This window comes from Corvus brachyrhynchos, unplaced genomic scaffold (genome assembly GCF_000691975.1).
Source record: "Corvus brachyrhynchos isolate BGI_N302 unplaced genomic scaffold, ASM69197v1 scaffold253, whole genome shotgun sequence".
NCBI classification, from domain to species: Eukaryota; Metazoa; Chordata; class Aves; order Passeriformes; family Corvidae; genus Corvus; species Corvus brachyrhynchos.
This window is the reverse complement of record NW_008237231.1, coordinates 950,768-978,291: the sequence shown is the minus strand read 5'-3', so window position 1 is coordinate 978,291 and position 27,524 is coordinate 950,768. Positions and strand designations below refer to the sequence as shown.

At 40.6% G+C, this 27,524-nt stretch overlaps 1 protein-coding gene across 3 annotated transcripts in view; it reads right to left on the bottom strand.

Annotated features, from left to right (window-relative positions):
- The window catches only part of ELMOD1 (ELMO domain containing 1), a 43,117-nt gene extending 15,593 nt beyond the window's left edge, over positions 1–27,524 (bottom strand). Inside the window, exons 1-5 of one of the 3 annotated variants that reach the window (XM_017729515.1) lie at positions 27,457–27,524; positions 12,633–12,727; positions 2,653–2,798; positions 2,473–2,501; positions 1,185–1,282 (exon numbers count right to left, since the gene is read on the bottom strand). In XM_017729515.1, coding sequence (XP_017585004.1) covers positions 1,185–1,282; positions 2,473–2,501; positions 2,653–2,798; positions 12,633–12,649 — 290 coding nt within the window. In that variant the 5' untranslated portion in view covers positions 12,650–12,727; positions 27,457–27,524. Of the gene's footprint in view, positions 1–1,184; positions 1,283–2,472; positions 2,502–2,652; positions 2,799–6,328; positions 6,452–12,632; positions 12,728–27,456 lie in introns of those variants that run through there. The other 2 variants (XM_008630117.2, XM_017729516.1) reach the window with 2 other exon arrangements.

Genomic DNA, 27,524 nt, shown 5'->3' with positions numbered 1-27,524 from the left:
GTTTTTCCTCATATGTCACCTTTACTAATTTTGCTATTGCTGGTTTTTTTTCTGTATTTCAGCTATCAGCATCCTGTGTAACACAAGAGTACCAGTGCTGTGACACCCTCCTCAGATGGCAGCCTCTCAGAAAGGCCTCGCATCCACTTGAAGCAGCTGGTCTTTCATCCCTCCCTTTGAACAGCATGTGGGCAGGGCCAAGAGACACCCCTGGAAAAGCTCTGTGCTCACTTCCAGAAAAAATTCAAAGGGCTTCTCACCTATGAGAATGAGGGGTTCTCTTCGTTTTGTTTCTGTTATTTTCTTCCCTTCTTTAATTGCTGGGTCACCATTTTTAGAATTCTTGGTAGTGTGGTCACCATCACAACAGTTGTCTCTCAGCCAGACCTTGGGACCACATTATCTGTTGATGCTGATGACCACTTAAAGAAAAGTAGCTATCAATTTATGGATGCCCATTTTTAATTATGTATGTCAACTTCAAGCTTGGGAAGAGGAGTGAACCTCAGACTGATCACCTGGCTAATACAGGTCTCAACTTACCTCCTAGTGACTCCTGACCTAGACATCTTGTGCCTTAAGCTAGGAAATGAGAGGTAAAGCAACCACAAAAGTGTTATCATCTACTCTTGAAATACACACTTGTAAATTTAATGGTTGATTGTCAATCTCTTCTTACAGTAATAAATATCTTCTTACAATAATAAATATAAATAAATATAGTAAAAAAGTGATGTTATATCATTAAAACTTCTGTTTGGATAATTAAAGGCAGTTTTAAAATGCAAACCAGTACATGTTTATATCAGCTAAACCAGGATGTTTTCTTCCCTACTCAAAAGGCCACATACAGCCTTTCTAAGAAGCCATCACTGTCCCTGCCAGGATCCCTGGTTTGGTGGTATTTTATCCCAGGGGAAATGACCCCCATAAATCCATGCATTGACAATATACTAAGACAGAACCAGCTAGATAAAAAACTTGGGACAAGTCACCATTAAAAAATCATTCATTCTTACATTTGTTTTTTTACGGCAAAGCTAAAATGAGAATTTTATGCTGAGAGACAGGATTCGTCTTCAAACTGTGTGCCACAAAAACTATGGAGAACCAGTTCTCCATGGACCTAGGCACTGAGGAAATCAGTAATTCCCACTTGCTCTGTAAGGAAACTATGAACTTACTGTGGATTTATATCTGGATTAATCCTTTTCAGCTCCATGATGTCATCTATTGTTTTTTCAATAGCATCAGGGTGAACATTTACTGATGTTTGCAGCCGCTAAAAAGAGGTTTTAAATACACATTAATTCCTTTAGAAGCTATTACTCAACAGAAGTTAACAATGCTAAATTTGATACCCGAAAGCTTCTACATTAAGAGCCCAGAAGACCCAACTCAACACATGTGCGTATCTTTCCAAACTATTCAACCCTACTGACTCATTTCAGAGCACTTGCCCCATAAGAACTTGAGTCTCTTGGCCCTTGTAGTCAGTTTATTGCATTTCTGTGGTAGCTGTCAGTGAAGATGATCAAAGGCCTCAGTGCAGATCAAGAAGCAGCTTCAGACCATCCCCCTAATTACACTGGAATTTCTAGCCTTCATTTGACATTCCCTCTCTCCACATGTTGCAGTAACACAGCAAAACATTCCTTCCTTTCTTTCACACATAATTGCTATTTGTAGAAATGCCCCTGGAAGTTCAGTATTCAAAAACCAACATGCCATCTGAAAATTTAAGAGGTTCAACTTTCTTGTGCTTTGTCTCAGAACTACAGACTTGCTTAAATGCAAGCTTTTAAATAAGATTCTGCCTTTCTGTTTGTGCTAGAAATACATTTGGAAGTACTATGCTGAACTAAGAGCTCCATGACATCATTTTTGCTAATGCTGAGGTAAGCTTTTCAACATCACTGACTCTTGTGACAGAATTTAAAGGCTGAAAGATGCTACTTAACATATACACAAATGCCTTAGAGAAGAATTTAGATTAGCATAACCACTAGTACAGTAAAAGGATGAAGTGAGAGAGGCTTGTCCCCATTAATGCATTTAAAAGGAAAGGAGGGAACAAAGTTGGGAAAGTTCCTTTCCAGACAAAAACTTACTTTTTTCTTCTAAGTTTGCAAGTGACTGACTGCAGATTACAGATATTCTAAGACAGGATGAGGAATCAAGCCAAGAACCATAGATTACAACACTTCACTCTCATCATCTCCACCATGGCAAATTTTTCCCTTGATTCCATCCTTGCCACGGTGGGCCTGTCCCTGGAACACAGGACACTCTACCTGACTTTGCAAGATCAACTGCTATTGCAGACACAAGACCCTCTTCAGTGGAAAATGGTTTTAATGTAAAATCATATCAAATCTTAAAGTGATTTTTTGGGGTGAGCAAAGAGCAGACTGAACAAACCAACAGCACAGGACACAATAGAAAAGGTGAATAACAAGATCTTTCACTCACCTTGCTTTTTGAACCTTTCAGGGATGCCTCTGTAAGGGAACAGTATTTGAAAGCATCATGTCAGACGAGCATTTTGACATTGGATCAATTTAACAACTTACTCCTGATAACAATGGCATGCTATTTTTAGCACACGCAGAAAGTTACAAAGGTGTGCAGAACTAAATATTTTGCAGTTACCTATTTTCATAGTTCTGGCAGCTCCAGGTTTGGTATTGTAACAGATCCTTTGCAATTCACATTGACCTGTTAGTTTCCTGACCACAAATTTCAGGCAGCGCCACAAGCATTTGCAGTAGAAGTACAGGCATACCTGGACAAACATCCTGGCAAAAGAGGAAGACTGAAAATAAGAGTCTGGAGCAGAGTTTATTTCAACCTGTTAACCACCCAAACAGAAAAGACTTCCTCACCCCAAACTCCCATTGCCTAAGGGCACCTTTAGAGCAAAAGCAGCAAACACACTACAAACATTTATGCCAGTAAATGTTAAATGGCGCTTTTCAGTATCAGCCAACGAAACAACCCACACAGAAAGCACCACAACTACAAGCACAGAATAAGTAAACTCCAGAGGTTTCAAAAGAGTACTTATAGAAAACTCTTTGCCCTCTTAACATAGAAGACTGTATAGTTCCTACCGATGCTTTGGGGAAACAGGACTACATGAGCAGGCAGTACAGCTCACCCTGATACGATGGATGCTGAGAATCCAAGAAGACACTACACCCCAGCTTAGTTTTGCCTCAGCAACCATCTGCTCCAAGAAGAGTAGTTAGTTATCCTGACAAACTTGACATGCTGAGAGCATTCATGTCAGGTCCCCAAGAATGAAAATTAACGCAATCAAAGCTTCCTCCCTTTCAAAAGAAAAGGTGCTTAAGGACCTGTCCTGAGGATTGCCAGTTCTTCCCAAGATCAGCTGTTACACAGCACTGATGCTGCACAATTTCTCAAAGTATAGAACTGACAGTAAGCCAAGAAAGCCTTTATTTAGCTACTGCAACTAGTTTTGAGCCTCAGCAACAGAAGACAGACTTCGACAAACTGGATGTATTTCAGTGGAGATGGTAGGGCTGGAGCAGAAACCTGTGAGGAGAGGCTGGGAGAGATGGGCTTGTTCCACCTGAAGCAGAGACAGGGGATCTAACAGCAGCCCCCACTGCCTGTGGGAAGATCTTGGAGGAAACAGAGCTGGGCTCTTGACAGTGCAGGGCCAGTAGACAAGGGACAATAGTCCTAAGCTGAAACACAAGAGAATCAGCTTGGTGAAGAGAAGCTTTTTCCCCTCGAGGACAGTCAGGTAGTGGCACAGGCTGCCCAGAGAGGCTGTGAAGTCTCCTTCCTCAGTTTTTTAATCCTTGACTGGAAGAAGCCTCAAGTAGCCCAGTCTGGCCTCAGTGCTAACCCTGCTGTGAGAAGGAGGTTGGACCAGAGGCCTGCTAAGGTCCCTCCCAGGTTCAGCTGGGATCCTACAAAAGCCCACGTACATGAGAAACACTCTATTTTAAACTTGATTAGCATTACAGCTGCTACCAAAGCCCACATACTGCTACCCCAATTACACAACACACCCCAAACCCATACTTTTTATGGGAAACAACTTATTTGGAAATATTTTATCTTTCTTGTTTTTCTGGCTATGATGGCACAGATCCTGCCATGTTACCCAACTATCTGTCAACCTCCTGGGGTGCACATGGATCCATCCACAGTCCCTGGGTTCAGAAACACATCCCATAAAAGACAAATTGCGAAGAACTAACAGTAGGAACATTGCCATTTGGGCCTGGTCCTTGGTTACAAGTGGTTCTGCTAGAACAGGGGGATGGAGTAGATGACCTCCACATGTGTCTTCCAATCTCAACCTCTCTGTGATCATATTCTGTGATTATATTATAGGAAAACATCAATACAACTTTGATATGCTAGCTTGCCAATAAATATTCACAAATAGTTTGGTCCATTATGTTCTAAGCCTGTGTGTATGAATATTCGTCATTAGCCAATTATTTTCTGCTGTTGATGCTTTCAAAGGACAGTTATTTCTTAGGAGAATCTATTATCCTTTTCAATAGACTGCAGTGATTATTTCAAAATACTGAATTCCAGATACTCAAATCAGTTATAAATACGTATATGTATGTATGTAAAGCTTGAAGAGCTCCATCACTTGCTAAAAACTTCCTGAAGGGCATGGTGTAGAAGGATGTTCAAGGAAGGGAAGATGAATTAATGCGTGTTAATGTCCACACAGGAGTTTAATCTGCTTTATGTTACCTTCAGCTTAATCATCTTTGAAGGGGGATTAAGCTATGGGAACTAAAGACATTTTATGTCTAAATGGAAAGCATCCACACAAGTATTTAAAATGCTTTAAAAGCATCCACTTTATCTTCACACTTTTAGGTAATTCACTTAGTACTCCCAAATGCCTGCATGCAGGCAAGCCTCCTTGGTTTTATGCAACAGGAAGCCTCTATTTTAGATATAAGTTGACACCTAAAGAATGGGGAATCAGTCCCATGATGGAATCAAGTTTTAGACAAAAAAAGAAGTTTCAGGTGCTAACATCAAAGTATTTGGGTACTCCCTCATCCCTGACTCAAGATGAGATCTGTTCAAGTGCCAGAACACACTACTGTGAGGAGCTAACTTGTGCTTCACAGCAGGTTATCACCTTCAATATTGAGAACAGCACCAAGTACCAGGAGGCAAGGCCATCATCAGGCAAGCAGCCATTTTTTAATTTTCCAACAGTCAGAAATAGAGTAATAGAATCAACACAGAATGATTTGGGCTGGAAGGGACCTTAAAGATCATCTTGTTCCAAACCCCCCAGTCATGGGCAGGGACACCTTCCACCAGACCAAGTTGCTCAAAACCCCATCCAACTGGCCTTGGGATATAAGTATATCAAATAATCAATCTCAGATAAAGTTAACAAATACCTTCAACTGCAGCCTTTAATAGTGGCTTGGAAAACCCCATAGGCTAACATTGGGCATTTTGGTTTTCCAGTAGACATCTGGTATCAACCTTCACAGATCTGAGTAGTGCCACATCCGTGAAGAATTCAAATATAATCTATAGCCATTCCTTAGTTTCCTCAGCACAACTCAGCTCTGTAGTCAGGCTAAAGGCACAGGAAAACACCAAATTGAAAGGTGGAGTATGGTAAAACAAAGTCCTGAGTTTTCATCATAGATTTGTAGTAGGAATTAGAGTTGCTTTCTTTCAGTCTGCTTTGTTTCCGAATGTAAGGTCTCTTTTAAAGCAAAAAAATACAGAGAGCCCATTTATATGGAAGATGAGAGGAAAGACTCACTTAAAGTCATGTTAACAGTCCATGTAAGATTTCCTTCTAGTGAGCAAGATAGCTCCTGTAAAAACCACATGTCCTTTAAGAAAGTTCATGCCTATACTTAGTTGCCTCCAATGCTGAAACATGACAACCCATTTCATTAAAAAACATTTTGATTACTATATTGTGGATAATTGAATACTGCATGTTGTGGATAAGTTTTGGGGGCTTAGAGGAGGGAAGGTATCAGGTGCATTTGAATTACATATTTTTGCCTTAGCTCAAGGACAGATTTGCAAATTGAAGGGAAGACTCCAAATGGGATAGAGCTGTGACCACATAATTGCAACCACTTTCTCCACTAAAGCTCTGCTTTGGCTGTGGTTTGCACAAAGATTAATAAAAATTAATCTACTAAAAACATGACGCTACAACACACAATCACTCCTCCTGTGATTCACTAAAATATGCTTAGCAGCTATTACTAATAAACCAAACACACACTAATTTTGACTAGGTAGCTTATAGAAGAAAGTTAGCCTTTGTGGGTACCTTCAGTTTTCTACTACTCATCCATCTCAAGCTTACAATTGTTGAAACCTTCCATTTGTAACACGATAGACATAAAAAGTATCACAAGCTGTTTATAAAAGGGAATTCTTGCTTGCAGAAATCCTGTAATAAAAGCACACCAGTGATTATGCAAGACAAGTTTTATGCTAGCCCCTATGCACTTTAGAACAAAACACAGTGTATCAGGAATGGGAACCCCCAAAAGCACAGCATGAGCCACATGTTTGACTGTGGCACAGCAGCACTAATTTCTGGTTTGTTTCAGAGCTAACTTCCAAACCTCCTCTCCACTTAGTCTCCTCCGTGGTTTTTTTTCTTTGGTTTGTTATTCTTGTTTTTTGTTTGTTCCGTGGGTTTTTCCCCACCTGCTTGCCTGTGCAGGTTTCTCAGCACAGAAAATAGTTTATGTGGTCATGTTCCGCATTATTTCAGATCCTGAGGTGAGGTTTAAGAACAGAAGTATTCCAGGAATGAAAGCATTCCTCAGAAACTCACACTTTACTCTTTCCTATTTCAATCCAAGTTCCTTCTCCTGTATTCCAAGCAGCTGTAAAGAGCTGCATATTTGTGTTTATACATGCATTAAAACAGCTCATATGAACATTTATTCAAGTAAAACAAAGAAAAAACTGCATAATAAGATGTCAAATCAACATTTGGTTCCCTTGCCAAGGATGCTGTATGACAAACCCAATCAAGCAAACAATCTCTATCAGCAATAATGGGGCTCAGAAGAGATTCTGGAGAGCTCTCTTCCATGACAAAAAGGACAAAGAAAGGGGTTTCTACAATTGTTCAGATCCTTGCAAGACACAGAGCAATTTAGAGCCAAAACCAGCACAAAATAAGAGTACTGCTGCAGCAGTGACAGTACTTCTATTTTCCACAGCATGTGCTGCTCTGCCTGGGGAAAGCAAGCACGTGGCAGTGACCAGCAGAGAGCTCTGAGCACGTTGTTTCTCACCCCAACACTGCAAAGGGAAGGACATGAGTGGTTTTCAACAAGGCATTTCCAGGTTTGCCCTCAACTAGCCCAGCTGATGCTGGGACAGTGTGATGGAAATGGCACATGAGATGGCTATTAGAACTTACATCTCTCTCCAATGACAGTATGACATCACATTTTCATGGAAACTGGCTTTTTATTTAAAGGTGACTGGCCCTAAACAACCTTCTCCATGGTAAACTGTCAGAAGCAAAATTGAACAAAACTTTCCAAAGTTGCCCAGAATTTCTGTGAAGCTCTTTCCTGTGTGATCTGTTCACCTAAACAGCAAGGTGTATGTATAATGCAACACAAAGTACTTCCTGAAGGGATGTAGGGATTAATTACTGTGCAACACTTTTGAAACTAATAAAATAAAAGGTGCTTATTCCCTCCCTCAGTAATTTCAGAATTTTAGTATTTTCAGAGCTAGTAACAAACATAGGTACTCTGGATAAAATGAAAAATTTCAACTAGATATTCAATGCTAGTTACTGGACTTAAAACTGGGGGGAAAGCAAGCAAACCCCTAAAACAAAAAAAAAAACCCAAACCAAAAAGCCACCCCTACCAGAAGAACCCCAAACACAAAACAAACCCAAAACCAACCCCAAACCAAACCAAAAAAACGCACACCCCTAAAGCCCCTCTTTTAAAAGAATGAAACAAAAGTCACAAGTCACTGAGCATACTTACACATCATTTTCTTTCCTTTGTGTCCTGTTTTAGGTCCTATGGATACTAAAGATTGTTATTTTTCCTGAAGGACATACTCATCTCAGAAGAGAGTACAGTACATATCAGTATTTCCTTTCTGAGAATTCTGATTACAGTTTGAGAAGTCAAGGACACACAAGTCATGGCTGATAAGTTGTCCAAATGGGTGAGTAAGCAAGTGATACAACCCTGCTCATTAACTTGACTATCTTTGGTTTATGTGCATAATTTACAGTGTGTATACAAGGTCAACCAAGAAATGAGGTAGCAGTCACCATTTCTGCCATAGTCAGACCTGCTGTTACCTCCTTTAAAATACAAGAAATTGCTTTCATTCTGTGCCTTGGCAGACTTGACAACTGAAATCCACCTTATCTCCCCATTTAGACATGGGAGCAACTCACCGTGGCAACTGGGGAAGACATAAGAATAGATTTTAACAGCAGCTTTCCACACATTCACTGTTCTTGCTCTTTGCTGATGTGATTTTCATTTTATCTGATATGACTCCAGTACACTTAAAATCTGCTAGTGCTTACAGTCTGCTTTGCAGTAGATCAAGAAAAGATGTCAGATTTCTAGGATTTACTGAAAAAAACCTAAGGGTCTACTAGAGTTGTTTTTTCAAGTTATTATTTCAGATGTTTAAGATAAGTTACAGTCAAAGTAGAAGTGTTGTTGACAGATTCCTCAGAACCCCTTTACAACAAAAAGAGAAAGCCCTGAAAGATTAAGTATTTAACTGAGAAACAGCTTTATTTTTTCATAAGTAATATTTCAGATGTCAGAAATAATTCATATCAGAGCAAGCTGGTTTCGGTTTCCTTTCTGGAAAAGAAAAGAAACCTAAACCAGCTATTTTCATTTGGACATCACCTTGAATTGGAAATATGAGCATAAGAGTCTAAATTTAGGGATTTAGAGCTACTCCAACTACTAGACTGTTTAACAGACAGACTCCTTCTCCAACCAAGTTGGGTGGGAGTGATGATCTGTTAGAGGTAGATCCCTCCAGGGCCAGTTGTGTGAGGTTCAACAAGGCCAAGTGCCAGGTCCTGCACCGGGGTCACAACAACCCCAGGCAGTGCTACAGGCTGGGGGGAGGGCCTGGAAAGCTGCCTGGTGGAAAAGGACCTGGGGGTGCTGGTCAACAGCAGCTGAACATGATCCAGCTGTGCCCAGGTGGCCAAGAAGGCCAATGGCATCCTGGCCTGGATCAGCAATGGTGTGGCCAGCAGGACCAGGGCAGTGACCGTCCCCCTGTACTCGGCACTGCTGAGGCCACACCGCCAATCCTGTGTTCAGTTCTGGGCCCCTCACTGCCAGAAAGACATTGAGGGGCTGGAGCGTGTCCAGAGAAGGGCAGCGGAGCTGGGGAAGGGTCTGGAGCACAAGTCCTGGGAGGAGCAGCTGAGGGAGCTGGGGGTGTTTAGCCTGGAGAAAAGGAGGCTCAGGGGGGGAAACTCATCGCTCTCTACAACCACCTGAAAGGAGGGTGTAGTTCTCCCAAGACAAGAGAAAACAGCTTCATGTTGTGCCAGGGAAGGTTTAGATTGAAAATTATTTAAAATTTCTTCACAAAAAGAATCGTCAAGCATTGGAACAGGCTGCCCAGGGAGGTGGTGAAATCACCATCCCTGGAGATATTTAAAGGAAGCATAGATGTGGCATTCAGGTGACATGGTTTAGTGGCAGACTTGACTGTGCTGAGTTAATGGTTGGATTGAATGATCTTAAAAGTCTTTTCCAACCTAAGGAATTCTATGATTCTAAAGAAATGGAACAGGTTTTTCAGGTAGGCTGCAGAATCTCCATCCTTGGAGGTGCTCAAAATGTGTCTGGATGCAGCCCTGAGCAACCTGCCATAGCTGACCCTGCTTTGAGCGATGGGATAGGACTTGATGATTTCCAGAGCTGTCTCTCAACCTCACTAAACACTTACAGCAAGATGGATTTGAAATCCACTCTTCAAAGTTCTCCTTGGGTCTCCAGGTGAATATCTGCTGCATGAAGTTGCTACAGGTAAAGTACTGTCACTACTTAGAAAGCAAAGTCAAGGTTATCATAACTTCAGAGATGAAAGCCCTGTTCCTCTCACCATCTGTTTTATAGCATTTTCCATGTTGCAATCAACAAAATGACTTGCAGTTTGTGCAGACTTAACTCATTGGTTTTAAACACAAAGATAATCTATGCCATCAGCATCAGCTACTCTGGGGTCTGTTCCACGTTGTGCAACAAGGAGAACACTGTGCCACTGAGCAGTCCCTGCCACCAGAATTCTACATTTCAGCCATGCTTTTGATCTTCAAAAACAGTTAAGGATGATTTAAGCTCCCAGGTGGTGCTGCTATTGGTAACAGATAAACATGGGGACACAATATACGTTAACTTGTTTATTTTCCAACTGATTTCCAAGCTGGAAGGCTTAGTATCCTTGTCTTGCACATATATGTCCCTGCAGTTCCACACTTCACTGCCTTATTCCCCATCACACAAACCTGTGACTGCAGGTTGCAACACATAGAGCAGAACTCATTATCCCCAGTAAGTGCTTTTCTTGGAGGATTTTTGCTTCTTAATCTCTCTGGTTTTCTTCTATATTTACAAAATATGGGGAGGATTGTACCCTTACCAATTCATGTCAAAGGATTAACATAATATAAGAGAATCCAGATGCTTGTAAGCAAACAGAAATAGCTTTTCTATTTCAACACTGTGTTCATATTTTTGGTGCTCTGTACTCTCCTCCCCCCCATCCCTTAATCCAACTTTCTGTTCACCATTTGGAATACTGGACTTTCTATAACAAAGTCCTAGACTGTCCTGTTTAGATAAGCAACTGTTTTTCAGAAGATCCACCTTGACTATTTAAGAGAATCTAGCACCACCAAGACTTTTCAAATCTTTTAGGATTCACTGACTTCGAGAATAACATGAAGAGAAGTAGAGGGTAGTTTCTCCATGATAGCCTCAGGAGCCCACATATTCAAAATAGCACTCTTCCTCCAACATGGAAAAATCATCAAGGGGCCAGGAGAGCGGAAGGTGAGCAGAACAAGTAGTTTAACAGGAAGAGAGCTGCAGCTTCAAACTTGTCAACAACTCAGCTTCTCCATCAGGAGGGAGTAAAGTTACTTCATGTTCAGAAAATACCAGACCATTATGGGGGCAAGCTGTAACACCCTCTGTGATCCCAGCCAGAGGTTCTAGCTCCTCTCACAGGATGGTAGAGTCCACTTTACGAAGGACTCATGAACCAAATCCCATATGGCATCAATTTGTGACCTTGGGTCAGGCTGCTGAACAAGTCTGTACAGAGAAAAAAGGTAAAAATTATAGAGACAGGACTGTTGAGAAGGAAATAATTAGGAGGATTCCAGAAGAAAGGCTCTGACATGAGATTACAAAATTGTAAAGGGAAAAAGCAGCGAAGGATGCTAGTCAGGCTACTTGTGAACTTTCAGGTCACTGGACCAGCCCCAATGGAATTGGTGGAAGACCTGGGACCACCCAGGACCTGGGGCACAGAGCTGCAAGGATCAATTCTTTCCCTCCTGGCTGGTGCCTATCAGGTGGTGAGCACACCAATGTTTAAATTAAGGCTCAATTCAACCTTGGCTATGTTTTGTGGATGTTAGGAAACAAATAGTTGCTTTATACTTCTGGTCTATGTCCTGCTTACAGAGTCCTTTTGCAGCTGGTTCAAGATACCTGGGGAAGCTGGCCCAAACACTCCACAGAAATGCTTAAGCCATGTCTGTCTTTGCAACAAAACCATTACAGATGATCAGCCTAAAGGTAATGATGCTGATATGCATAGTGTTTAAGATTCTTTCCTACAAGCAGTCTAAAAAGGGAGAAAAATATAGTGACAGATGCTCTATACAGAAGCATATGTTTCAGTCCTCTTGAAAAGATTCCTCCCATACAGACGGAATATGATTTCTTTGGTTTATACACAAATCAAGCTCTTGATCTGCATTAGTTTTGAGAAGTGTTCAAATCCCTCCACTAACTACAGAACAAATGCAACATGGGCTTTCTGCACCTTACATCTGTTGTCTGCAAGTCCCCCATTCTATCCCTGGTTTATAGGGAAACAACTGCAACCCATATATAGGAGCAAGTAATTAACATTTCTCCTGAAAATTGAACATAATCAGCTTCAAAAACACTTGCACATCTTCAGCAAGCTTCTCTGCTTTCACAAACAACACTCCAAAAATCCAGAGAGTGGACAAGAGCAGGATGGAAAAAACCCGATGTTTTTCAAGCTCTGCTCTATATTACTACTTCTTCTATTTTCCCCTGACATATCAGGCACTACTGATTTGATACATCACTGCTCCAATCCCACAAGACAGTTCCTACATTCTTTGCTTCTAAAAAGAACTGCAAAGGAAAATTTAAATTAAAATAGCTTTAATTAAATAGTGAAATCTAGGTGAATGGGAAGCAGTCTAGTATAAACTAGTTTACACCTTCTGTAATACTTGTAACAGCTAAACCACTTAGCTCACTGCAGCATAAAAGTAATTAGGATAATTCAACACTTTTGAGAAAATACAGAACAGTTACCTCAGGAAGTGTTTCATGGTGATGGTTTGGTTGGTGTTTCTAGAGCTGTAATATATTGATCACTGATGACCTCTTCTTCACAGGTGATATTAGTGCTGTAGAAATAGAATTGAGACTTATTTACTGATAGAAAAAAAAGGTGATACTTCAGTTTTTTAAAATTGCTCTTGAAACAAACACCCATGGAAATACAAGGGAAATACGTTAAGAAAAAATCTCATGTAAATAAAAACAAAATGAAAAATAAGGTGTTCACACTTCAGCCTGAGCACATACTTTGACCAGACTATACTACCTGTGTGTTTTTTCAGAGAAGTAAAAAACTTGAATGAGAATACAGAAATAAGTGACAAGGCTTGAAGAAGTACCTAGACATTTTCAAACACTTGTGTTCTTTGAACACCTGTCTGGCTCACAGCAGCTCCCAAGTGGCAGCTTCAAGAGACATTCAGTTCACTCTGCTGTTGGAAGTCCTCTCTTCACCATAATTTGCATGCTACATACCACAGAACAGTAAAATATGCAGAGTTGGAAGGGACCTAGAAGGATTATCGGGTCTAACTCCTGGCCCTGCTCAGGACACCCCAAGAGTCACACCATGTGCCTGAGAGTGTTGCCCAAACACTTCTTTAATTCAGAGTTCTTAAAATACAGTTGACCGGGCTGCCCATTGGTTCTGTGATCTAGTGTCCTACAGTTAATGTTCATTAATGTTCATTAATGTTCATGAGAGTTCCAGCAGAGGAGAACAGGAAGAACTCGTGAAGAAATTTCATAAATATAACCCTGTCTACGTACTGTAGACTCTCCCCAGTCACCACCTCTTTACTTTAAGTTTCTAAAATTAAGTATGCACATACAAGTGGTATTTGACTAAAAGATGCAGACTTTTCAAATTACTGTACTTCATGTCCTGTAAAAGGCATTAAAACTTTTTTACTTGCTGCCAGAAAATGGGACACTGCTACACATGTCTGTTATTGGGACAACTTAATCCAACACTTAAAGGGAACAAGACCATGCTTTTGAGCTCTGTACTAGTACAAACCACACACAAAGGCCTGAATGAAAGTTCTTTCATTAAAAAATCATTTAAGACCCCATTTTTCCTTAGCACTGCATGTTGAAAAGTGCTGAAGGCCTTAAGAAGTCTGACTTCTTTTGTCACAAATTTATAAATCTAGAGAACCTCAAACCTGTTTTCTTCTGCAGGATGTATCAGCACTGATAGAATAAAAATCTTCTTGCCCTATCATGTTCTCATATTCTTTCCTCTTTGTAACTTGCAAGTTTTATATTGTGCTATTGCCTGCTGACAAGAACAGAACAAGCATTTAAGTTCAGAAAAATACAGCTATCTTGTTGGGTTACATCACATACAGCTTGCTAAAAATATATAATCCCTGAACTGTGAAAGCTTCCTTCATTTATATTGTTTTTGACTGGCTGAATCATGTTGCTGTCCTCTGAATACAGCTGTAATTGGTGCTGGCTGCAGTGACACCTGCTTGCAAGGGCAGAGAGATGCTAACTCTGGTTCATTAATGAACACAAGAGGCAGGCTCCAAACACTTCCTGCTATAGCTTTTGATAGGTCTTCTACGACAGCGAGTACAGAAGATAGGCAAAAACTGGAGGGGATGTAACCTGCTCCCCTTCTCCAGTCTAATAATTTGCTGTTTTTAAAAGATACAGTTTGTGAAAGATTCTCACAGCTGAGTCTCAGCGTTTTAACATCAACTTGAACAAAGGAAGTTCCACCACAAAATTTGACCCATAAGGGCATCAGTGTAAGGAACACGCCAGAAGTGCCAGAAGCTGTCAAATCAACCCCCTCTAAAAATGCTAGTCTCAGCCTCTGAGGTCAGCTCCTTCTTGATTCTGACCAAGGTCCTTGCTGAAAATTATGCTGCTTCGTTATTACTGCTTTAAAGGGAAGAGAAGTTCCACTTCCTGCACCTTCAGAAATGGCTCATACAAGCATGGCACGGTAGGAGCTTCAAGATACTATCTCTTCAATAATAGTTACCAGCTACAGACAATTATAAATTATAAATTTGTTTTGAATGCTCATTAAAAATTAGAGCATCTCTGTAGCTCTTCAGAGACACTTGTCTTCTATGCAAAAAGCTAAACTCAAAGGAAGGTAGTTGATTGAAAAAAAAAAGAAAAGCTAAGTGACACAACAAGCATGACAAGTGGTTAAAAGCGCCTATTTTGGATGTCTTCAAAAGCCCACACTTGAAATTACAAGAATAAATTTTCCTTGCTCTCTCTCCCTTTTAATTAAAATGTATGTGGGGAAGTCTATAGAAAGAAACTTTACAGCTGAAGACCTGATGCCATAGAAGTCAGTATCAAAGCTCTTCAACTTGGAGAGAACGTGCTCACCCTGCAAGTTCAACAGCCAGCTCCCTACAGTACAGTCCCAGCTAATAACTGGGTCCATAGGAAGGCCATGGCCTCAAAAGCAGTTTCCTCCACAGGGGCACAAAGCAATCAACTTCCACCTGACTCTGTTAACAAGAGGGCTTCAAGATCTACAGGCAAGACTTCCAACTCAAACAAAAGTACAGGGTATCTATGCTGCTGTCTTGGTTCATAAGGTAAAAAGTTTAATTTTTGTGTGTGGAACACAGCCTTTCTAAATGCTGTCACCTGCTAAGTACAGAGATAGAAAGCAATGCCATGCTCTCCAGTTCTTGCAACAATTCACTTCTGTGAACACACACGTACACATGGCATTAAGCTATTTACATCCAGGCTAGACTGAGAAGCTGAATCAGAAGGTGAGAATTTACAGTCATCTTTAAACAAGTAGGACTGGAGGGCAGCATTCTCTATTTCCATATACCTCCTTAAGTGATCCTCTAGTGGAGTTCAGTAAAGATTTTCTGTGAAGAAAATGGTATTTAAACTCTTTAAAAAGATTGTTACTAGAATTTACAGCTAAGTTCAACTATTCATAAACCTGTAAAGCCAGAAGACCTAATTTCTGCCAATGTCTTTTTATCTCAAAATGTAATAGACTTCTCATAGATGAAACTTTACTTCCAGTGAGGTTGTTCTAGCATCTCAGTGAACAGGAAGAACAGCCCTAGCTTAGAATGGTATGTTCTATCAGCAATTCAGAATTTACCCAAAAACTCACTTGCCATTAAGTGTGCTTAGAAAAAACCCAACCCAAACCAAAAAGCCACACATTCATTTTTATTCAGGGAGAAGGGCTTGACTTCCAGCCTCCTGTTTTCTTTAAGAAAGACCTTCCTCAGCAAGTTGGATGTCTGCAGATCAGGAAGGCTTTCAAGGTCCACTTGTAGGAAAGAAAGACACATGAGAAAAAAGATTCTCATCAACAAGTGATAATCTTGTTGATAAATGTTTATGAGTTTGCTGAAAGAAAGGGCACAACAATTGTACAATTCAGTTGAGGAGCTGACAGCAGTTATGGATTTGGAGAGACTGAAATACAAAATTCTGAAGACTCAACAGCAGGACACCCAGAGACAGCAAGTGCTGGGGAGCAGCCAGTTTGCCCCAGCACCCACCCACTGCTCAGAGCCTGAGTTTGTGCTTTTACATGGTTTCACTCACATGAACTTGTAGCTGTGGGTTGTTTTACGGCTTAAGAAAATGTTCCAGCTTCATGCTATACACGCAGTTTCTCACTAAGGAACCCTCAAGATACTTCTCTTCTTCTGTGGTCAGTTTGTCAGCCTTTCCTGATTTTAAGTCATGCGGCTGAAATAAGTCTAAAGACAAGTAGATTTGACTTCGTTAGCAATTTTCCATTAACTTCGTAGAAGTTAACTGAACCTGCAACTACAGAAGCCTCTAGACTCAATGTTTGAAGGGCACCTTTGAATGCTCTTTGACAGGAAGAGACTCATTCATGTTCTAAGCCTCTATATTGAGAATGATGGGGTGAGGATCAAGTTTGGATTTCCCATACGCTCAAGTTTTCAGCTTGCAGGACTTTATCACATACTACATCACTTCCACAAAGCAGCTTCCTACTCCCTCCAACAACACACCCACGTACCCATCCACTGCCAATTGTTTCATCCACTTTATTTTAAACTAGACAGCAGTTTCCCCTCCTAAAACTAACCACAGCTTTTCTTGGAAGAAAAGCAGTACTACTATAATCACATAGAACAGCAAAAGACCTCTTGCAAGATCTGTCTGAAAATATAAAACAAGCTTTCCTTAAATAAACACCAGCTATTTGAATTTCTTGTGACTATGATCTTTTTAGTAGTATAGCAAGACATGCTTCAATCTGAAAGGTTAACAGTTGCTGGAGGCTTAAAGAAAACAAGAGTAAGCCTTAAACATCACTTCTTTATCTAAAGCTGAGGCTTTGCTTTGTTTGTCTTCAATAAAACTGCAGATACAGCTGCAGGGAAAAGTTGTGTTATTTAATATAAAGCACCATACTTTCAGAATAAAATATAAACCCAAGGTAGTTTCCTTCACAATTTTTGTTTTGCAAGCTAATGGGTATTTGCAACCTGGTATATTGCAAACACTTTAAAATGTATATTCCAATTATAAAGAAAGATTAGGTTTGCTGAAGAAAAAAATAAATCAGAAACATAAATGTGAGCAGGCTGGATATAATACTGGATATATATAATATAATATCTTTTGTTTACATGTATCATTAGATTACCAAAAAAACCCGAAACCAAGTAATTTATTTTTAAGTTCAGTTGTTGCAGTTTTAAAGTACTTTCTTCTGAATGCCACCACCATGAAGTTGATTTCAGGTTGCCACTTTTCTTTCCAGTGGTATCCTGGGTTGGCATCTACTCCTCATTCACCTCAAAAGCCTACATTTACTTATTTTTGAGGGACAATAGGCTTGAGCCTTATGTCACCGAAAGTGTTTTGCTACTGTGTATTCCTTTTTCTTTTGCTGATGGGAATGTTAATGCTTCTGTGTCTCGAACACCAATCTGAGATAACTAGAATTAGAAAGGGGAAGAATAGCTGATACAAATTATGAAATGTCCCTTGAGGTCCTGGAGGATAGCAAGCTGGCTGGAAGCCAGCAGGATGCAAAGACAGACAACAGCACTCTGGGCTGTATAAACACAAGCAGAGCCAGTAAGTAGATTGAGGGAAGAGATTATCTTCCTCTACTCAGCACTCTGGGCCATATTTAGACACTGCCTAGTTTGGGGCCCCAGCAATACACAAAAGACACCAAAAAATTGAATAGAGTTAAGCAGAGACCACTGAGATGATGGGGGTGAGGCTGGGGGAGATGAGTTTGTTCAGCTCCAGGCTGGGATAGCTTTGAAGGGGCACAACAGCACCTCCAGTGCCTAGAGGGATGTCACTGAAAGGTCAAGAGATGGACTCTTTACAGCAGTGCAAGACAGGAGGGGGAAAAACAACAGGCAAAACTTAAACAGGAGTGGTTCAGTCTGGATACGAGGCAAAAATTTCTTCCCAAGAGGACAGTCAGACAGTGGCACAGGTTGCCCAGAGAGACTTTGAGGTTTCAAGCCCCAACTGAATGAAGCTCTGAGAAGCCTGACTTGAAAGCTGACCCTGTTGTGGGCAGGAAGTTGGGTCAGAGATAGTCTGAGGTCCCTTCCAGCCTTTGAGTCTCTGCTTCCCCCACAGTCACTCCCATGGGGCGATCTCAAACATCCTGCATTATATCCAAATACCCTTAGTACTATGGTGCTATAGAGATACAGCTGACAGGGTGCTCAAGTCCCTGCTATTTTATCAGTTTGAGAGCTACCTGCTTCTCAATAAATTCCTATATACTTTGCAATGTTTTCCAAGAAACAAGCTTAGCTTTAGGATGGAACAAAATCATTCCCTCTCTCATCTCTCACCACCACTCCCACCAAAAGCCTCCACCATGAAATTTGACCACAAACAAGTCTTATTATGGTCTTACAATTCAAGAACAAGAGTCTACAAGAGTCATGCCAATATCAGCACAACACACAAAAAACCCAAATACAAATAAACCCAAACAACTCTAGGACTCCAGTTTGGCAAGCCACTCTAATTCTAAGCAAGCATTGTTTATCCAGCTATCCCATGGAATAGACACATACCTACTTGCATCTTCCATCTTGCATTCATGTGCAAAGGTGGCATAAAAGTCACTTCAAGTGTATTAAACAAACTAGTAAAAACAGAGGATCTTCAGCCATCTCAGTTACAGCATAATCATTTATTGGTCTTTGAATGTTATAGCAAGAACACTGCTCAGACCTCTCCAACTCAGAGGACATCCTGGGAAATGCTTGTGTGAGCTCAGTTTCCCATCTCAGTAGAGAAGGGTATTTTCATTTCCATGTAGCCCAAGATGAGGCTGTAGTCAGCGTCAAGCATTCTTTAGAAGAAAATCTTGGAACAAAATGTCACACATGATCGATGACACTAATAAGCAAGACTTGACTTCAGTCACACGGTCACAGGTAATAAGATTTTTCCACTTCTAATCACCATCACACATTGACATTTTGCATTTCTGTATTTCACTAGGAGAGTGAGGGCAAGGCTAGATATGAAGAAAAATTTAACTGAATTTTAGTCCTGTGAGCATGAGCACATACCACACAATTAAGCAATAAAAAGAAAAAGAGCCCTGAATAAAAGGTTAAAATCACAGCAGAGTTGGGGAGACAGAGAGCACAAAACCCCCAGCTTCTCTCAAGCTACAGAACAGTGCTTTGAAAGTCTCTAATTTTGTAGTTCTAACTTAGCATTTCAGTCCATTACTGCCTCTTAAAAGCATTACCAACGTAAGGAAAGATCAAGAGGGTCTTACAAGTCTCATAAGAGACAGTCACATAGGATTGTATTTGGGTTCAAGAAAACTAACTTCTCAAATCTCACATGGCAAGTTACCTCTAACGCCACTCAGTTCATCCTACATGCTGTAATTCCTCTGCAGATTTTTGCTCAGTGATAACTCACAGTTTGATGAAGACAAAACCAAACCAAAACTCAGCATAGTAGAAGCATCTCCACCTTTCATTGTCAATCTCTGCCCTTCAAAAGAAAAAGGCAATGATTCTCTACCTGACTATTCGAAGCAAGCTAAATCCTACAAACTCAACAAAGGAGATGTTCATGCATACAGATACACTTTGCACATGGATCTGTGACGATAATCTACTTTTACCAATTTCTATTAGCTCTGCTCTATTACAAGGTTGAAAGATGTAGAGGACAAACCTATATGAAGTCACTTCAGGTCACTGGTGAAGACTTTGCTGGGTACATTATATTTCTAATAATATACGAAGCTAAAAAATAGAGGAAGCTCTTCACAACCTAGAATACCACAAACTTCTAGAAAGGTAATCACATGCCTAAATTCAACAGGAATTAAAGTACCCAAGTCTTGTCTCTGTCTACAGTTTGTCCATTCTTAACAAGCTCACTTTACATATTGAAGAAAGTGTGTTTTATCCAGAAGGGGACTGAATAAATGACATACCAGGTAAAAATGAAGTTCTCATTCTTGAAAACCGTCTTCAATGTACAGCAACCTCCTCCACTGCCCTCCTTCACACATTAGAAAAAGGCATAATTTTTAGTCACTTCTCATGAACTGTCACTGGACCACTGATGAGTTCACCCGGGAGAACAGCAGCTTCATCTGGGTGGCTCACGTGGGTCTACATGGTTTGCAGTGGGATGTTTCTGGCCCACTTGCTCTGTTTCCAGACACACTGTACAACAGCTTGTATTGCAAGGAAGTCTGTTCTAAATAAAACATCACACTTCGTAGCAAAAATCCTTCAAGTTTAGAATAAATCATACAAGGCTAGGTGCATCAAATCCAAAGAGGCTGCCTGGCTACCTTCCAGACTAATTACTGCAGAAGTTTCATGGAAAAAACCCCAAAATTACTATTTCTAAAAGTGAATGACTGATGTGCTTTTGCTCTCCCTCCCTTCTTGGTTTCCACTCCATTGCCTAGAGATGAGTGGAGGGCACAAGTTAAAATGCAAAGATGAAGTATTCCTTTGCCATCAAAATAAACTGAAGTCTAGATTTCCTTTACGGCCCTATCAATTCCTTCTTTGTGGGGAGGAAACATCATCCTATCAACAGGTTACATACAGATCTGCAATGTCAATAGATTTACACCAGAGATTCTTGTTCTATCCATTCCCCTACTTTTCCAACGTCTGTTATATTTGCTTGGACCAAGCAGAGCTAACTTACCCATCAGATTAATACAACCTCACATCAAGTACCAGCCTGAAAGCATGTAAAACTAAGGACTGAGATTTAGTTTGTTAACTGACCCTTTCCCTCCAAAAAAGTTAAGACAAGGATACCAGAGGTGTCAGGACAATAGCCAAACTCAGCTTTCAGGCTAGAGGAGCATAAATCAATTTACTTACCCAGGAACCTGGTGAAGATCAGAAACAAATCATAGTGATCTAACAGAAAATTGCTCCATGTAGTGCCATTTTCCCATCATTTCAACACATTACTTTGGCATGGAAGTGACAACTTTTCCACAGAGCTCTGAGAGACAGACATGCAAGAGTAGAGCAAGTAGGATCCATTAGAGTTTCTGCATTTCCATCTGCAATTTGACTAAGAAGGGATTCAAGAATGATGACCTCCCATGCACTAAGCCAGTTAGATGATGTTATGGAGCACCACACTTGTGAAACCATAAGCATCCTATAGGAAGTATTATGCACCAGCTGTTTGCTGCCTGCACTCCTGCAGCCTGCAGAGGGACCACAATAAATAAAGAACAATCTTATTCAGCAGATGGGAGGATCTAAAATCCCACTGCAGTTACTTTGCAAACTTCGTGGTCTACAGTTTAATCTCCTGGTTGCTGCTCAGTGAGATGTTCTGCATCCCAGGAGGTAGGAAATCAGGACAACTCCAAGTACATGACCTTGTTGGAAGCTCTGGTTATGCATTTGCTGCCCAGAAGGACATGTGCAGGATAGATCGCTCTAGTTTTACCAATGTCTGTGTGAGGAGAAGTGGAAGAAATAATCTATTTTATCACAGAAACCAGAAAGTTTTCTTAAGTTTCTTTAATATGTATTGCAAACTCCATGCTCTGGTTGAACCAGGTTTAAGCCCTTCTTTAGGGAAAAGTTTTGAATGGCAACACAGTAAAAAAAAAACCAATAAAAAAATTTAAAAAAAAAAAAAAAAATCACTCTAGGGCATCTATCCAAATCTGTTGTCCAGACAGGCCTATGTACCAGCAACTATCAGTTCAACTTGGAAGAGTCACGAGTATTTTACCAAATTTTTATCTCCATTAACAAGAGCTGTGAAGAACTGTAAAAATGACTGCACTAAGACTCCCTTCACCTTTCTGTAGCTTAAGATACCTCCAAGTAGCATCCGTCAAACACTGCTTCTATAAGCAGTGGAGAAAGAAAGCTATGATGGAGTTTGGTGACAGGGACATTCATAGAAAGGAGGGATACAGAAACACAAACACCACACTAACACGACAAAGTAAGAGCAAAAGGTGATGAAGAGGTAAAAGGTAAAGATGGAAAGAATGGTTTGAAGGTCAATAAACTTACACCAGCTGGTAAGCAAGACTTATGAAACACACTTTCAAGCATGGCATAGGAACCAGTCTTATGTGGCAATTGCACAAAATGTATTTTCTCAATCAAGTAGGAAAAAAACCTGAGTGACAAGGGAAGTGCAAGGTGCTGTGGTGCTCTTCTTCCCTCTGTCACTTCCTGCTTGGTTCAACCAGACCTTTACTTTCTTTCAGGTGCCCAGTCTCAGACAGAAAAGGATGCTGGCAAAGATTTGAAGTAGAAAACTGGAAAGAGGGGAGAAGACAACGTGGAAAGAAAAGACAAAGAAGAAACATGAAGACCATTGAAAACTGTTCCTGCAACAACATTCCAAGGGAAGAGGAACAAAGTGGAGCAGAGAGGAAGACAGACTAGCACAGGATGATTGACAGGATTGCCATAATGCATTTACTCCTAACACACTGCAACACTGAAAATCTTCTTCCTTCAGAGTCTCCTTCTACTTAGAAAAGTGGGCATACTTTTATTTTTTATAGTCTTACTCTTTACCTCATAAGTGTAAAGTGATAGAAAAACTTCTAAAAGGAAATAAATTAAACAAGTTTCCAGAACCCTTGTAGCAGATACACCCATAATAATTCAGTAATATGAACTGATCTTATCCTTGAGATGGTAACCTATACCAACATAGCACCTGTTGGTCAGGACAAAGAACGTTCAAAGAAGAACATGACTATCTCAGACCACTGGAGATATTGTTGTAGTCCTACTTGAAAAAGTTGGGAGTAGGTTGTGTGGCATTCTCCTAATTTGTGCTTATGGTATGTCCTGCTTTCCATGTCATCTTCTGGGAGCACCACCATTTCTTTCCCTTGCTCACTCAGTTCAGCAAGAACTCCTTTTTTCCTCCTTCAGCCCATCTGTTCTCCTCAGGCTGCTTTAACACTGACAGCGTGAGGGCCTAGCAAGTCCAAAATTAACAAACTCCACATTGATTTTAGTGTTTCAGAGAACAACCTGTTTGATGGCACACATCCAAGCCAATGTTGATATGGATATAGCTTTGTGAGAGCAGAGTGGGAGAAGGAGTAAGAGACTTGCTCTTATAACTGCCTGCCAGAAGAGGACTATAGTTTCCATGACCACAGGACAGCTTTGTACTAAGGGACCCAACTTTTATCACCTACACACCCACATGACTGTGCAAGTATTATTGGTGTAGTAACAAATTGTCGCTACGCCATGGACAAGTCTCAACACCCAAGTCATCCTGGAAGACAATAAAAGGTAGGGATTTAATTCTATTTTTCAAATATATGAATAAGAATACTGAAAAAAAAAAAAAAAAAAAAGAAAAATAATTGGAAAGCTTCTGTTCATTATTAGTGCTATCTGTAACTAGGCCCAGAAGCCCTTGCTCAACTGAGCAATTCCCAATAGTATCAATTTTGGGGTCCTAGGAAACTTACTGATTCATTTTTGGCAGACAAGACATGGGCACAGGCATAAAATATGGGCTTAAATGGCAGATGGTGTATATATATATATAAAGGAATAACTCCTATGTCTGTGAAATTGATAGCCAACTGCACATAGTCCTAAATAAGCCTTCTTTGCAGAAACTGCCTTTCCTCCAAATGCACCATCAGAAAACATTAGTTAACCATGGCCAAGGTAGCAGGATGATACAGAGAGCTGTGGAGATGGGACTTTGTATAACCAATTCTTTTGGCTTTGGTCTTGTCCCTTAATTTACCTGAGTATCCTTCCCTGGGAAAGCAAAATACATAGCTACTACAGAAGCTCCAGCTACATCAGTGCAGAGCACCAACCAACAGAAATGCTGCTGCCAAGCACTTGAAATTGAAACTACATAGGATGGGGAGAAGCTGTTTGTTTTTAAACAAGCACCCTATGCAGATGCTGGAGTAGCCCCAACCTGGTCCCTGGTTCTGAATGCCAGGTTGCAGTTGGTGTGCTCCCAAAACATTTTCACCTACTTATTTTCAGGTACTCCAAGATGAGCCCGCAAAGAAAGGTGAAGAAGCTGGGAGGTTTGCTTCAAAAACATGAGGGTAGACATCTATATTTAGACTAAAAATGCCTGTGAAGTAATTTCCTACAAGAGAGGGAAGAACTCACAGGCACATAGTTTGCTATGGACACAGTCCTGAGGACCACAGTATACTGCACCTCCTAACCTTTCTCTAACAAGTTACAATTTCACCTGCTTATACTGTTAATTGTTTTCAATTCCAGTCTTCATACCTGCTATATTACTCCTGTTCCCCAGGTTCTTTTTGATGTCTGTGGCTGTATCAGTCTGAACCAGAAAAGAGTGCTCAGTCTGCAGATCTGCAGACAGAATAGGATGAGGTAAAAACACTATGCCAAATCCCTCCATTTCACTCAGGTACTATAACTACTGTAAGGGCTAGAAACTATCTTCTTGAAGGGCCTCTCAGCTGTAACAGAAAGCTGGGAAAATGCTCACATTTTGCAGAGGAGTAGGCTACTGCACTCCAGAACAAACTGCCAGAAACATTTGAAGCTGATGAAGTTGGTGTGGGGCTCTTCATTGGTTTTATGCTAAAGTGGATGAGAACTGTTCACTAGACTACAGCTGAGAGGTACCTTAAAGAAACTAATATCTTTCATGCAAGGCTCAGTAATTGAATGGGAACACTCCCAAAGCAGAAGTCCTGGTGTAGTTTCAATGGGAGAGTTCAGATCTCTTGCAGCCAGGCTGCTCTGAGACCTGAACCACTGCAAGGCAACCGGAGAAGGTCTTTGGAGGATGTGTCAGATACTTAAGCCGGATGCAAGCCAAATCACTAGTGTAAACATATCCATAATTTGTCTCAAGGCAAAGTCAGACAGGTCAATTTGTCACCAAAATGCTTGCTTTGCCTTGAAAAGGAATGCTCACGCAGTCCCACGTACCACTAAGTAGTGACTCGGGAAGCTGCTCCCACACCTTCTGCTGTCATACTTCCCTTTCCACTGCCTGGCAGGAACAAGCAAAATTTCCACCTCCGTCTCAGGCTTGGCAAATCCTGCAGTACAGCACTGCTCAGCACTCGAACTCAGTTACGTGGCTAAGCCTGTATCACGTTAGATGGATGCTGAGGATGCTAAGCCTGAACCATAGTCACAGTCCTGAACTACCACAAACATTCTGCACATCTCTTTACACCACTCTCATTTTTAATTTATTTTTCTTGACTTCATCCTTCTTTCCTGTTTGGAATCTCACCACATGGCTTCCTTCTCAGTATTCCAGCAAGCCCTGCTCTAGAGTTTACTTTTCAGGCTTCCTTCCCAAAGCTTGTATTCAAGGAGACTAACATATTTCATGCTGTCCTTTGCCCTGCATTACCAAGCAAAGGATTTAAAAGGAATGTCAAATGAAAGAAGCTTTCCAATCAAGAAAGCTGAGCAGATGTTCATTAAAAAAAAAAATAAAAAAAGAAGTAGTCTTATGAGCCAGAGGGCATTAAATCCAACAAGATTTTATCTCCAGGCAACCCAAGCTTGTTCTTCTTGCAATTTTCTGCTAACACTTCAAATGACCCCTTGGGAAAAATAAAGCTTGCCTGGCTCTGTATAGTTATAATGCCCTGACTGTACAACTGAACATAATTTTTGTTTAAATTGGTTTATACTTGATCACAGCTTAACCGCAAGTACAGATTCTCTGCACAACTTTAAAATACAAAATTATTTAAATACTAGCAGCAGACTAGAGCCCTACGTATGCCAGTATTTGTGCAACAACATTTTCCCCACAGCCAGCACCAAGTCTGTTTGCGCAGGGAAGATGATAGATAACAAAATAACCACTTAATGCAGCATAGCCCTGAAGTTTACCACTTAAGTATAGTTTAGCTCAGAGGGCTCCAATTTCCTGTCAAGAGCAACAGGAAGATGTTTGATCACAGGAAATTCTTGGGTTCACACATGTCACTGAAGGTTATGTGATGCTGTCCCATGGTTAATAAAGCCCTGTCTCAAAACTTGAGCAGGCTAAGGATTCGGAGACACTTTGGTTACATGCTCAGCCACAGCAGGTTTTTACACTAGCAGAACATGTTTTACTGTGTATCAGTGAGCCAGTAGGAAAGTTAAATGCATTCCGTTGCACGATTTTTCCATTGTTTCGTGCTTTCCTGGAAATATCTTCAGCCCATTTTCTGTTTAGAGTGATACATACAGCATCTGATGCTGTCACATGATTTCACTCCTGAAAATCATAGGCTTCCTGTCTCCAAGCTTCTATTAGCCTTGATGATAAGTCAATTGCTACAGCAATGTAGTTTTGCATTAGTTTTAGTTGAAATATTGCTTAAAATGATATGCAGATTATGAGAACTGAACAAGTCAAAGGATATTTCTAGATGCAGCTCCACCTGTTCGGTTTGGTAACGCAGTGGCCCACATTTTTTAAGACAGTCAGAGAAAAGCAGGCTCTCCTAAGAATCAGTAAATCTCACCTGAATCTGCACTTTGCTAAATAGATATAAGTGTGCAACACCTACCAAATTACTACACATAATGAGGCTTTTGCTGTTCTGTTCCTGGGCAGATGAGATGTTCTTATCACACTCAACTGATTCAACTATTCATTGACCTACCAGTACAAAATAACATTCTTTAAAAATGTGCAATGAAACGTTTGAAACAGAAGGCAATCAGTAAGCTTGTTCTAGAGCACAGGGATGATGCAGGATTTTAGAAATGCTGTTTTTTCTATTCTACTTCATTTTAGGATAAATCAGAATAATGGGAAGTGGAGGAGGAGGGCAGCGGGGAGCAGAAGAGAAAAGAATGAAAACCTGGATTTACTAAAGCATGCAAGCCACAAAATAAATTTCTTTCAGTTTCTAAAATGGCTCCTTTGTTTCAAATGCCTTTGTCACAAAAAAACCAGCTTGTTGTGATCTGACTGTTGAGTTGATTGAATTGGGACAAAGGTGGTGTTCTTCCCTCCCCCCCACCGCCCCCATTCTGACATACACTTTCGCTACTCTCTTTTAGCGATTTTAAAGGAAATTGTAAGAAAAGCAGGAACGGTGAGGACAAAGGGAAACATCAAAGACATCAATCCTGGAGTAAACTCAGAGCAAGTGTAACTTCAATACACAATGACCATGTAAGGGGGATGAAGGGGCGGCAGGGAAGAAGAGAGTGCCATGGATTGCAGTTAGAAAAAAAAAAAATTAATTAAAAAATTGTAAAAATCAACTAAAAGCCCCCAAATGCGCAAACCACTCAGCGTCTCCAAATTTCCTTACGCCGCAAGGTCTTTCCATAAAGCGTCCCGCATTCAGAGGGGCAAAACTTCTCTCCCACCGCCGGGCGG